Source organism: Peromyscus maniculatus, chromosome X (genome assembly GCF_049852395.1).
Source record: "Peromyscus maniculatus bairdii isolate BWxNUB_F1_BW_parent chromosome X, HU_Pman_BW_mat_3.1, whole genome shotgun sequence".
Taxonomy (NCBI): Eukaryota; Metazoa; Chordata; class Mammalia; order Rodentia; family Cricetidae; genus Peromyscus; species Peromyscus maniculatus.
The window spans coordinates 112,206,139-112,220,080 of record NC_134875.1 but is presented as its reverse complement, the minus strand read 5'-3'; the positions used below and the strand labels follow the sequence as shown (position 1 = coordinate 112,220,080).

The 13,942-nt window shown below is 43.3% G+C and overlaps 1 protein-coding gene across 13 annotated transcripts in view; it reads right to left on the bottom strand.

Annotated features, from left to right (window-relative positions):
- Positions 1-13,942, bottom strand: part of Sh3kbp1 (SH3 domain containing kinase binding protein 1) — a 352,120-nt gene that overhangs the window by 45,639 nt on the left and 292,539 nt on the right. For all 13 annotated transcript variants that reach the window (XM_015992132.3, XM_015992129.3, XM_006973237.4 and 10 more), the window contains 3 exons: positions 7,117-7,168; positions 4,001-4,081; positions 1,431-1,590 (listed from right to left, as the gene is read on the bottom strand). In XM_015992132.3, the coding sequence (XP_015847618.1) occupies positions 1,431-1,590; positions 4,001-4,081; positions 7,117-7,168 (293 nt within the window). The remainder of the gene's footprint in view (positions 1-1,430; positions 1,591-4,000; positions 4,082-7,116; positions 7,169-13,942) is intronic.

Below are 13,942 nucleotides of genomic sequence, written 5' to 3'. Positions count from 1 at the left end.
GCCTCCCAGACACAGATTTGTCAGCGCTTTCTGATATCTCTCAGCCATCTAGGACATGAAGTAACTCTGTGTTTGGTCAGGGTTGGGGAGGGTGTTGGTTGCTCTTGTTATTGTAAGTAAATGGGCCAGGTGACAACACAGATGAGCACTGAGGAAGGACATCGTGCAAAGTGAAAACAGCCGTGCACTTTGATTCTACTTATATGAGGTACCTAAAGGTCAAAGTCATTGAGACAGGAAGTAGAATAATGGCTTCTAGAGCTACAGGGAGGGGGCAATGGTGAATTGCTGCTTAATGGGACTAGAGGTACAGTTTTACAAGAGGGGAAAAGTTCTAGAAATGATTGCACAATGATGTGAATATACTTAATTCAAACCATGCACTTAAAATAGTTAAGATGATAAATTGCGCGTTATGTGGGCTCTACCACAATTTTTTTAAATTTAAGTAAACACTATTGTCTTACTGCAGTTTACACAGTTTAATAGTTGACAAGGAAAATACTGTTACTTTATAAGCATATAAACATATCTGAATAACATCGGTGAATTTCAGTATCACCCTCAATTTACAGATGATGAGAGGTAGGTTAGAAAGACAGAACCTCACAAAGCAGCCTTGGAGGTGGACTAAGATTCAAGCCTGAAGGACTGCCTGCTTTCAACACAGGAACTCAGAAGCCGCATACAATGCTTACCATGCAAACAGCTTATAGGAACAGACTTCAGTGTGTTGGCAGAGACAGCTGAGGATCTCAAGGCCACTGACCTGCTCTGATGTATCACACCACCTTGTATTAAACATGTATGCAATAGTAGAAAGTTCTAGGTTAAGAACTAGCAGAGAGAATTCAATAGTTTCTTGTCTATGTAATTCTGGAATGCACAGTACCAACTCTGATTTCATATTACTAACACATGTCTTGGACAGCCACTGACATGACACACTTGTCAGAGAAGAAGTCACCATGTTTCCAGGCATGTCTTTGAGGGTCTTAGAGCTCAGAGACACATACCCTAGGAAGATCTGTCATGTATTCCACACCAAGCTGTGTAGTCAAGAGTAGAGAGAGCCTAGGGCATAGCTCGAGGGACCACAGAATAGGCAGAGGGTTAGGAGACATAGCTTTAAGTGAGGTGTGCAAAGGGCAGTCATCTAGGGGATGAAGGAGAATATACTACCTGCATCTCCAGTCTGCAAGGCAGTTGGCCTGTCCTATCAAATCCCAGGAAAATGCCCTGGGTATGAGCAGGGTCTACATGATATATAGCCAGTTCTCATCTACTGATCCTGAAACCCCAACACCTTGCAACCATATCCTCACTGGAAAGAAGTGTCTGGAATCTTTAGACAAAGCTTGATTCCCATTTCCTCCCTGTTCCCTGTGTTCATCCCATGCCTACCCGCCTTGGTGAGAGCATGACAGTACCTGGTGTGCGTCAGTGGGCCCACTGGTCGCTCAGGTCTTCTTGGGGGCAATGCACCAGGTCTGTTCAGCGAATTGGTCTTAGGTGGCCGAGGCTTTTTAGGTGGGATAGCAGGAACAGAGGGCTTCTGTAAATCCAGTTTTGGCTCTCTCTCTGGTCTTTCTTTAAGTCATTGTTCAATGAAACAAGCATGAAGAAAACAGAATTCATGTCAGTGGCAACATTTAGATGCAGATCGCTTATTCCCTGCTTTAACAAAAAAAATGACACCAATAACATTTCTGAGAGCAAAGATGTTAGCAAAGAGCACCACTTACTCACAATCAACTTAGAAAAAGCCAGAAGTCCCTGTCCCCTTCTTTCTGTGCTCTTGCTAATGATGGTCCTTCAGCCACTGATCCTGAGCAAGCTCCTACTTACCTTCAATGCCTGGCTCAAACATCTCCCTACGAGCTTGTACAGGGCTGGCAAACAACTGATGCTCCATAGATAGTTGATGGGTTTTCCCATATGGCCCACATGACCTGCTGCTGGGTGTAGGGAAAGAATGGGCCTGATTAACCTCTGTGATCATCAGCCGATAAGGGAGGAAACTATTCAGGGAATAGCTTGTTCGGGGATCTTTGTGTATATTTTGAACTGGAAGACAAAGGGGGACTTCTCAGATTTTGGGTCCTACTTTCGGAGTCAAGGGGCTAGTAAGATGAGCTCGAGTCCAGATCTGGTAGTCAAACTGGGTGGTGTTCAATGGCAGCTTCAATTTTCCCATTCCCAACCAGCCTTGCCTTCTGTATCCTTGGGCATGATGTGAAAAGCATTAACCCACAATCTTACTAATAAAGACTGAACTTGCATGTGTGTGGCCCATTGAAACACAGGTAAACTTCCTATATTTATTTGTATGCAAGTCCTCGGGACACTGGTGCTTCATTGGCAAGCACAGACATGAAACATGTTGTTTGGGAGCTCAAAATAAGTGGCAACAACTTTAGGTGCCTCCTCAGGCACTGTGCAGGCATCCCTGGGCTTATCTTCACTGTATTTCTAAAGGAAAACACACCCAACCAGAAATGATAAGAGCTCACTTTCTAACACACGAGGGCCAGAAAAGATGGGGCTAAGCTAAAATATTAAGGAGGGCTAACTCCCTGGCTGTGCAACAGGAACGGAATAAGGACAGGAATGCAGTAAGTTGCAGGATGACAGGGTATGGATTTTGGTGACGTCACAGGGACACTAAGACTCAGATGCTGGTTCCCTGAAGGCCCCATTGCTTCTGACTTAGGACTTCTGCCTCCTTGACTCACTGTGGCATAGGATAAGGACTCTATGAGAGGGAGAGGGAGGGCTGTGTGGCTATATGGTCAGCCAAGGAGAATGGCTGTTCACACATCCATCTCTAAGTTAGCCAGCATGGGGCATAGGGGGAAGTGTCTTCCTCACAGAGCCTGGCTAGGATGCAGATGGTAGGGTCTTCCATGAGGGTGGTGGTAGTGTTTAGTTATTTCACAACACATGCTTTTAGCCGAGAGCTGTTGATAGGGCATGCACTGAATAGCAATTTTTTCCCATTGATCTCTAACACAGACTTGGCCTTCACAATAAGATTCTAATGACTCAAATTTTACCTGATTACCAAGAAAGAAAGAGGCACAGATCCTTAATAGCTTGTAATGTTGGCAAAACTTTCAGCAAGCTGATGTGAAATATTAAATTCCACAATAAAATTTCATGAGGCCACCAAGGAGCACCTCCAGATAATTATATTCATTAATACAGCATTTCTCTTGTGACTTCAAAATAACTGCTTTTTAAAATGGAATTTGCTTGGCTTCCTGTTCATAATAACATAGTACTTTCCCATAAAAATGTGTGATCAATCAAAACTTGGGAACCTAGTAAAAGGAGCCCTTCCATGGCACGCAGATTTCTTTGGGAAAGACATCCCAAATGATGGGGAGAACACACATTTGTAACCTGACTGTGTGAGGTTTTAAGAAACTTCTCTGCCAAATGGAATTTCTGACCTTTCTCTGGAGACTCGGAAACTGAGTTGCTTTTCCCAGTATGACCATGCCACCCTCCTCCCCTCCAATATTCCTGAACAGGAACATGTGTCTGTAATGCTATTAGCCAGAGTCAAGGGCCCAGCAGTGACCAAAGAGAAGAACTTTCATCTGTCTGGCTGGGAATTTCAGCAAGCCAAGACCACCTATCAATGGTGCATGACCCCTCCTCCCAAGACATGGAGAAAAGTGGAGGGAATGGATGGAGAGCATCAGGTATGTGCACGGCCTTTGATGAACTCACAAACCACCAAATTTGAGGTACAGGTAAGGTGGCAATGGCAGACACATCATGGAAGAACCCTGGGCTGGTTCGTTTTGATGTGAAGAGAAACTCTGTCCCTATAAAGGGCCACATTACCCTCTCATATTTCCTTCAAAATGATATGTCTGGAAGCCATATTCCAAAGAAAAAGCAAATTGTATGGGTTATCGGAACTAGTGCCGTGACAGACAGCTTCATTGCTTACTGTTCAAGACATGCTAATGAAGAGTTGATCTCATACCTTTCTCCTCTGTTCTGTTTGGAAGTGTTTCTGGTCTTTCAGGAGGTATCTTTTTAATTTCGTGTTTTCTCTCTGTGGTACCTAGGAGGGAAAAGCTAATTGCAATCAGAAAATGTTTTCTCTATTTAGTTGACACATTTGCATTTAAATATTTATCAAGTATAGCAAAGGCAATAGATTTTTGTCCCTGAGATGGGTGCTAGTGGTATGCAGATATTAATTGTTCAGAAACATAGCAGAACTCATTTCTAGCCTATGTCATGAAATTGGCTTATATAGCCACATGTGGTGGTATGTACCTATAAATCATTTCTAAATACTTAAACCTTGTTTCCTTGGACATTAAAAGCCAACAGATATAATAGAGTAGGCATGCAGAATGTGTAGAAATAATTTACTCATTAAAACACATAAATAAAGAGTCATAATAAGAACAGGTTTCACAAGGCTCTAGACTCCATCTTGTAATAGACTAAAAATATGGCCTAGAATTGTTTGATAGACCTTGCATTATAAGGTGAGGTCTATCTTCCCTTGTACACAATGGGGCATCCTTGTGAATGCTTTGACCAGCAGTTGAAGTAATTCCATGCTATTTCCAAGGCTAAGCTATAGGAGACCATTGAGCTTACACTGTATTTGTTGGACTATTGGGCATCTATGTATGGAGGTCAACTATCCCGGAGAAGCCATGCATATACACTCTGGCTTGCAGCCCCAGCTAAGCTCGGTCTCTCAGGCACTCCTGACATAGGGAACAACACGTGTGAGTGAAGCAGCCATCTTTCAGGTGGCTATTCCAGCTTTAAGTTGTTCAGCTTTCCCAGCCACTGTCCCAGGCCAGATGGAATAGAAACTAATCATTTTGGTCATGCTCTGTTCACATTCTTTGCCCACAGAATCTATGGCTCTATAGAGTGCTATTTTATACCACTGAATTTAGAGTGGTTTGTCATACAGTAATAGGATCTAGAATATAATTTTGAGGAATATGCAGATATGTTATAAGTGGCTTTCCCTGAATCCTTTCTCTGTGTGTGAATTCTTCAAGTAGTACACGTTTCCCAATACACCACTTTACATTTCTTCTCTACTCTTGTGGCCTGCCACTGCTTCCTCACCTGACATCCTCATCAGTGCAATTGGCTCCAGGTATGTAAGAGTGCTGGGAACTAGCTAAAGCACAAAACATTCAATAGTACTCTTCTGATGGACTTGGAGGAGTACCTGACACTCTGCCTGGCTGGCCCCATGGATGGGTGTTAGGTATTGAATTATGAGGCCTCAAGAGGTTAAAAAAATAACATTCCACTGAACATATACTTCATGTGACTCCCTTTAATGACTCACTGTACATTAAACACTGTTTCTGATTAATATCATTTACATATCTAGGTTCTTTTTGGTAAAAGAAAGTTGATGGTGACGGAAATATAAACACCTATGCATTTCCTCATTACAAAGCAATTCTCAAGCTACTTCAGGATAAAAGAGCTACAAAATGAAATGCTGCTGTGCCTTACCTAGCAGAAATTCATCACAAATGTTTTACAAATGTAAAATGATTTCAAAAGGAATTTGTCTACCATGCTACCACACGGCCTCATTTCTAATGACAAGTCTACTATCTCCAAGAACTTGGTCCTACCTACTCTATTGTAGGCTGTCCAAGCCTCAAACTGCTCAGTTCAATGCCTTGGGCTCCAACTGATTGCTAATGCCTCGAGGGAAAAGGGTCTTCAGGGAAAGATGCACAACTAGTCTGTTTTCATCTTAGCACAATCAAATATTTATATAGTCAGAACCACTAGGTGGCAAAATGAAACTGTTCAATGTCAGTGGTGATTGGGGTAGAGTAGGAGACATAATTAACACCCAGTTCCAGGGGTCAATATCTGTAATTCTCAATTAGACCCAAATAAATTGGAAAGAAATTTAATCTTAAATAGATTTTTTTCTCCAAATTGGTGATACCCTCAAAAAAATACTTTTTATAAAACTCACTTCTTAGTTGGAAGTCAGCCTGGATGGACTTCATAGTGAGTTTTAGGCCATCCAGGGCTAGAGTGAGAGATTCTGTCTTTACAAAACAGAACATTTCTTAATAAATGTATGAAAAAAGTCAAATCTGGAAATTTACACATATTCATATATTATGTGCTATGGATCTATCATAATAGTAGATTTTTAAAAAATAATTTAAAAACAGCCTTAATTTTATTTAAGTTGTTTCTTGTTAAAATTAGCATGTATGTACACACATATATTAGCATATATTCACTGCACAATATAATGGGCTTCATTGTGACACTTTCATGCATGTAAGCCATGTATTTTGATTATATTTATATCCTCTCTTGTCCCTTTCCCTCTTCAATTTGTTTGAAAAAAATAAACCACTTAAATAGTCATTCACAAAGGAATTTCTCTCCACAATTAACTGTGACTGTTATAAAGAAGAGTTCCATTGGGAAGCATGAATCATCATCTTTATGTATGAGAAGCCACTGTGCAGTGAGTTATTGAATGTCTAATGACATCACTTCTTCCTATATGATTCAACTTTAATATCTAAACTACATAGAATGAGTGAACTGGAATTTTTTCAAGCCTAGAAAAGAACTGAGAGGAAAAGTATCTATGGCTAGGAAAACATCTTCTTGCTGGGGGAAGTGAAGTAAGTGCAAATTTTGGCTAACCACATAGGACAGACAGTGAAAAGCCAGCGACTGCACATATACAATGACGCAAGTCCACGGGAAGCCATCTTCCCTAAGCCGACCCCCATTAAGGACAATAACCAGGTCTTTGCTCCTCAAAACAGATCGCTGCAAACAAACGGACCCAGTTCATTTTGAAGTACTTTCTGGCTATTCTCCACGGGAACCCCCATTTCTGCACTGTAGCAGAGACACGCTGTAGTGACGTGGGTTCTTTTGTTTGTTTGCGTCTAGGAAAGACAGCAACTCATTTCAAACCTGCCTGCTAAGACCAAATCCCAAGCCCCAAACTAGCAGTCTCTGGATCCCGGAATCCTGAACTCTTAACAAAGAAGATCTAAATTTGTGCAAAAGAAAGATGGACATTTTGTATGAGGGACTTGAAAGGTACAGTACCTGCTCCTTGCTTGATGACAGGAGCGGAGGGAGGTGGCGGTTTCTTGGGTCTCTGAAAAATCAATCAAAATTATGCATGAGACTATTGGCAAGCTGTAATATCGCAGACATTGTTTTCCATGTGCAGTGTGGACAATTTAGAGAACTACTCCAAGAAATTGAGCAATTCTCTCTCTGGGGATACCAGCTTTCTTTTGGCACCGCTAAATAAACACTGAAGTAAACTCAGTCGGCAAAACAAAACTCAGACCAACAAATGAAATGCCATTTCCCCCTTTCTAAATTTACAGCCGCCTTCTGGAAAAGCTCAGCTCAGCAAAAATGGCCTGAAACCAGCCAGCACAATGGTGCCCTACCCCGAGACCACATTCGCAATTACCATTTAATCGGCTGAATAACCAAGCAGTTCAATAAGAGTCACCATGAAGACTCAGGATCAGATCTGACAGAATGTGGGGGACCATCAACTAAATGCAAATCCAGAGCATACTGAAGTTCTCCACTTTGGGCCTCTTTCTATGCTGAGGCTAGAAGGTGATGTATGAGATCCCCCACAAAGCAGTTATACCCTACAACATGTGATAAACTAGAATGGATGTGGTTTTTTTTTTTTTTGAATCGGCCCACTATTTCTTTTTCTATTACACATTGGTACTCCATAGGTGATGGAAGTAGCAGTGTCATCAATAGCATTCATCCCTGAACTGGGTTCAGAGTTTGTGGGCTTTTCCTTGCCACCCAACTTTGACCGCAGGAGGGCGTTAACCAAAGCTGAACTGGCCAAAGTGGTCAGAGAACACAGCCAGCACCATCTTGTACAGTGATGCTAAGGGCAAGGGGAGAACCATCTAGCACGAGAGCACTAAGGAAGGATGGGAATGGAGAAGGTTGGAGTGCATGCATCACATCCCTGTTGACACTCCTTACCCTCTCAGGCACCGTACATGTGCGGTTCTAAGGAAACTACACAGAGTATCTTCTGGTTTCCAAAAATGTACTAGTGTGACATTACCACAGGGACCGTGAAAGGCAGATGCCCAGCCTCTACTCTGATTTCTGTTTCTCTGACACAGCACTGGGATATAGAAAAAATATGTTTCAAATAAAATCCGGAGAATACTAGACACACAAGAAACTGGGGGGGCGGGGCGCATCATAGCATGCTGGCTCTGGATTCAGTAACTTTTCAGCCTGTTTCTTCATAACAAATTACTCTGAATAAAGGCTAGAGCATGGTAGGTAAGAGAAAGGTCCTGAAGTCGGAAGATCGGTACAAACCTCTATTATTAGCCAAGGACAATGGCAAGCAACCTCACCTAGCTCTGCTTTCTCATTGGTAAATGGCCATTAATATTATCTTCCTCTTGGGAGGAGGTGGTTTTGCAAGAAGAGTTAGTAATCTTTGACTTGGGTAACTCATGTAGCAACTCTATGAGGAAGTGATATCAATATGCCCATGCTGCTGTTGAAATAATGGAGAGAAAGTCATTTTCCAAGGTCACCAAGCTATTAAATGGGGGTAGAGGGGACTGGGAGTAGAGCCCAGGGCTGTTTGACCCACAGCATACTCTTAACTACTGTGAAGGCCCAGTGCTGGAGAGCAGCCATAAGGCAGAGACCATCAGGCAGGCACAACAGCGCACACATGGAATCCATCAAAGTGCAGGCAACTGTACGATGGTCAGTTGGGAGGAGGAAATGGTCCTCAGATTGCAGCTACAGTATGAGCTCAGCTGTGCTGTGACGCAGCAAAGCAGGAAGACTGGAAAGAAGTATGGCCAAAGTGGTGATCTCTGACCAGTAGGATCATGTCTGTACAGGCCCACGTGTGTGTGTCCTGCTTGATGCTTCCCTGGCCTGTATGTGTAAGTACAGACGAATAAACTTGATTATGAAAAGACAAGCTGCTCTCAGGGCCTGCTTCCTTCACTGAGGGGGTGTGTTTGTGGCTCAGGGTCTCCGGAGATTCTATTCCCTTTGTCAGCTTTTTCCAGCGCTCTATTTCCTGTCCTTTTCCTTCCTTCTCTGTCTTGGTATAAACTAGGCTGGGAACAGATGTGTGTTTATCTAATGAAGTTGTTGCTGAAACCTTGCCATTTAACCTTCCTTTACCTCAGGATCAGAGTTCCTGCTTATTCACGAAACCGCCAACACCCTATGGCCTAATGCTTCCAGCCAAGTCCCAACAATGCCTACTCTTGGATGTCGTTCTCACTCCTTGCTGGTTTGAAATACTCTTTTATTTTTTTAAAACACATTTTTATTTATGTTGTGTATATGGCAATGCGTATGAGCTTGCACACGTGTGTCACGGCCTGTGTGTAAAGATCAGAGGGCAGCTTATGGGAGTTGGTTCTCTTCTTCCACTGTGCGGGTTCTGGGGATCCAACTCAGGTTGTCAGGCTTGCAGCAAGCACCTTTACTGGCTGAGCCATCTCTCTGGCCCTAGTTTAAAATATTCTATAAACAATCGCACATAAGCATCCCTAGTGGAAGCTGTTACCCCAGAGACCTTGCCTCAAAGTACGTGGGGGGGGGGACGACAATTATAAACCGTCATATTTTCTGATTACTGGGCAATGTAAAAAACAAAACAAAAACCTCAATGTTGTCTAAGAGTTAGCATGTAGCAGACACATGAATTGTGATGTGGCAATAAGTGGGTGGAAGAATGAGAGGAGAGGGGAGAGGCTGAGACAGAGGATGGGAAATGCTGCAGTCACAGACTGTGTGAAAAGCGGTCCCAGCAAGTGCGCCTGTCAGTGTGGCAATGGCAGGAGGCAGAAGTACATTGATGATGAGAGTCATGGCCACTGCAAGGCAACTAAAAGGACACACATTTAAAAGGGAGGGAGAGGTTTGTGAGCTGTGGGCTATCTGTCCTGTATGTAGCACACTGGATAGGCACTGGCCAGCAGAGGGAGTTTATACCCCGCCCCCATCCCCTTTTGGACTGACCACTTTCTCTGGTTTCACTAAGTCTAACAGATTCTAATTACATCATTCCCCCCTTCCCTTTCCTTCCTACAAACCCTCCCATCTACCCTGCCTTGCTCTCTTTCAAGACCCATAGAGTTCTAGAACACCTCCCCGACACTGAAGTCCTGCACATGGGCTTACTTTTCGATTGTAATACAGCAGACTGGTGATGAGAACTGAAAAGGCCGAGCAGCGAATCTCTAGCAAATGTGATAATAATAAAAAATAAGGAACATAGGTGTTGATGAAACTCAAAGAAACAGAGATGAACGGACACAGAGCTGGTTTTCCTCAAAATGTTCAGTTGTGGCTGGATAAAGGAAATGGGACTGGGAACCCATTGGGTTCAGCGGCAGGTGCAGGTTTCCTCTGTGAGAGAGTTTAACAGCCGCACAATACTAACTAGCTCCTGCAAGGGCATGGACAGTGACCTCCTTCAACTTAGGCAAGGATTTGAAGTCCTATAGTTTTAGTCAGTCGTCCCATTTATTTTCTTATCCCTCTCTTCATGATGAAAGTACAATACCCCAACTCTAGACTCGGGTGGCTTTAGGCTACTCAATTTCTAGGTTAGAACTGAAAAGAATACGGAGGATGTTGGATATGTAAGTCTCTGCTGCCATGGAGAAGGAGAAGCTCGGAGGGACTGTGGCAACCAGCTGGTAGCAACGGGGGTCTAGAAGCCCTATCACTCACTGTCCAGACACCGAGAACTTATTTTTCAAAAAGCCAAAAAGAAAATGTCAGTAACAACAACAAAACCCCATGAGCCAGGATTTCCTGATTTCTAGTAGAGTCCAAAGCAGAAGGTGGTCTCCTGTATTTAGGGCACACGTATCTAAGTGTGTGTATGTTTACCTCTGCCTGCATATGGGGTTGCTGGCTCAAATGGAAACAACCTGCCACTCTTCAAAGGACAAAGCAGCTATATTTGATTATTACCATTACAGTACCAGGAAAGAAACAGATCTGAATGTCCCACAGTAAGGAACTGCAAGTCTTGCCTGTTCCAACCCAAGGAACTTGTATTCTGGCTCAGTTGCTTTGACTGGCAGGAACTGTAATCTGTGGCTTTGCTTTATGAACCAGTTCGCAGCCCCTCAAACCCCTGAGGTATGCTTTGTTAAGAATAACCTGAGGGTAGACCCTGATGATTGACTACAAATAAGGAAATGGCTAAGCCTGTTTGAGGTTGCTCTAATAGACCACCCAAGTCTGAGTAATTAATAAAGAAAATAGGTTTATTTGGGTTCATTTTGGAAGTGAGAGGATGTGGTGTTAGCTTCTGATTGGCTTATAAGGAGGGTTTTGTACTACTTCGGCTCATGGCAGAAAGTGGGATGGGTAGCAAGTACAGGTGGAAACATGCACAAGAGGAAGCAAAGTGTGGTGCCAGGATTGCAACCTACGTTTAAAAACCAATTCAATCTCACGACAATTAACCAGGTCTCTCCAAGAATATATTAATCAATTTGTGAAGGTGACAGCCCATGACCTCTCTCTTTTTTGTTTGGTTTTGGGTGGTGGGAATTGAACTTGGCACTTTACACATACTAAGCTAGCACTCTACCACTGAGCTATATTCCCAGTCCCTCCCTCAGTATTCCTTAAAGATCCTACCCCTCTCAACACTGTTACACAGGCTACCAAGCTCCAACATGAATTTGGACAGGGCGAAGTCCTCTTTGGATCCTAATGGAGTGGCAGGACTTGGTTAGGGGAATAGGTAAGCAAATCTTAGCTTGATTTTTTAGTAAATTTGGACCTTGGAAAACACCTCCATACAGAAAGCTAAACTCAGAGACTAGAGTGGACACAAATGGACTTTTCCAGACCAGGACACCCATCACAGTTCTAGAGGAACATGGGAGGTTCTACCCTGCCATCACTACCACCACATCTGGAGGACTCTGAAAGCATGGAGCTGAGGCAAAGATCTGAGTGACGATGCCTGTACCTGCTCCTCTGTACCTTCCAGAGTTCAAACAACTTCCTGCCTTGTCACCTGCACAGGAGATCCCAGGGAACCCTTACCTAACTTGCTCTTGGGAAGAGTCTCTTGTTGGTTTCCTACCTCCGTCTCTAGTCTCATGGTATGCATCTGTAGTCTCCCTTATGGCTGGATCAATCCAAATGGATGGTCTACTAGGTGGTCATCTAGGCTCTGGCGTGGAGCTTCCTCCCAATAGGCTGTCTCAGCTTCATTCCATCCAGCCCACTCTGCAAGTGACAGCTTAATTATATGGCCAGATCCCATGTCCAGTGCAAGGACCTTTTTCTGGGAGGTGGAATGTGACAGAAGCCCAGCTGCATACATCCCTCCCTCTAGTCCTCCTTTTCTTTTATACTAGTACAGGAGGGATCAATCAATAGGAGGGGAAGGGCAGAAGAAAAAGAAGTCACATTTAACACCATAAGACCAAAGGACAAAGAGATCCTACTTGCCGGTTTTATCCCATGTATCCTATAGTCCTAATGGAGGACCTTGGGGTGTCAGCTCAAAGAAGTTCCAACTGGGCAATGGAAAATCAGCCCTACAGATAAGGATATGACAAATGAGGTGTTCAACTGGGAGAGCACAGGCTGTAAGTACAGCACTGCCAGGGAAGGAAGAGGTGACACCATCTGGGTGGCCTGGGGAAAACCCATTGATGCCCTTATCAAGAGGCCAAACTTGGGTGACAGAAATAGCTTGACAAGCCCAATCCCTGTGTATGAGACCACCCAGAAAAACTAAATATACAAAATAGATATATTCTAAGTAGATTCTCTTCCCCAAACTGCTTATTTGGAGGCATATGTTTATTTCTTTTGTAATTTACTGGCCACATTTATAACTTAGAAAAAATTATAGGCGATATCTGATGGCTAATGGATATGCCTAAGAATGAAAAAATACTGGCTAAGAACAAATTTATAAACTGGGTTGTCTAAGAACTTGGAAAAGAGAAAATAGTTAGAACCGATGCTGCAAAACTCATCTGTGGTGGATTAAGCATCACTAGAACTCCTTTTGGATAATAGTTTGAATCTGCAAAATTGCCTGATCTAGAACAAACTCATGAGAATGGATAGGCACAGAGCTCTAACTGAGGAGGAGGGAAATCACGTGATCATATCACAATGTGTCTGGAGAGTGGTAAAAATAGGAAGGATCAGTGGTCAGCAGTTACTTTAAAAGAACTATTCATTCATTAACGGTCTTTCCCACCCCCAAGTGTGAGTGCATACACACATACACATCTGTACACTTACACAAAGTCAGAAGAGTGCATTGGGTGCCTGCTGCTACAACTCTCCACCTATTCCTGTGAGGTGGAGTCTCATGTCTCCTTGGACAGGTTAGAAGCCAGCAAACTCTGGAGACCCTCTTGACTCTGTCCCCCTCAGAGATGGACTTAGGCATGTGAAGGATGCCTGACTTGATTTTTTTTTTGAGATAGGGTTTCACATATCCTAGACTGAGTTCAAACTCAATATAGAGCCACAGATGAACTTCTAGTCCTCCTGCCTCTTCCTCCTGAACTGGGATTACAGGTGTGGTAGTTTGAATGTAATTGGCCCCATAAACTCATAGGGAGTGGCACTGTTAGAAGGTGTGGCTTTGTTGGAGTAGGTGTGGCCTTGTTGAAGGAAGTGTGTCACTGTTGGGGTGGGTTTTGAGGCTTCCTATGATCAAGATACCACCCAGTGAGACAATCCACTTCCTGTTGCCTTCTGATCAAGATGTAGCCAGCATCATGTCTGCCTGCATGCCACCATGCTCCCTGCCCTGATGATAATGGAATAAACCTCTGAACTATGAGCCTCCACCTCAATTAAACACTTTCCTCAATTAAATGTTGCG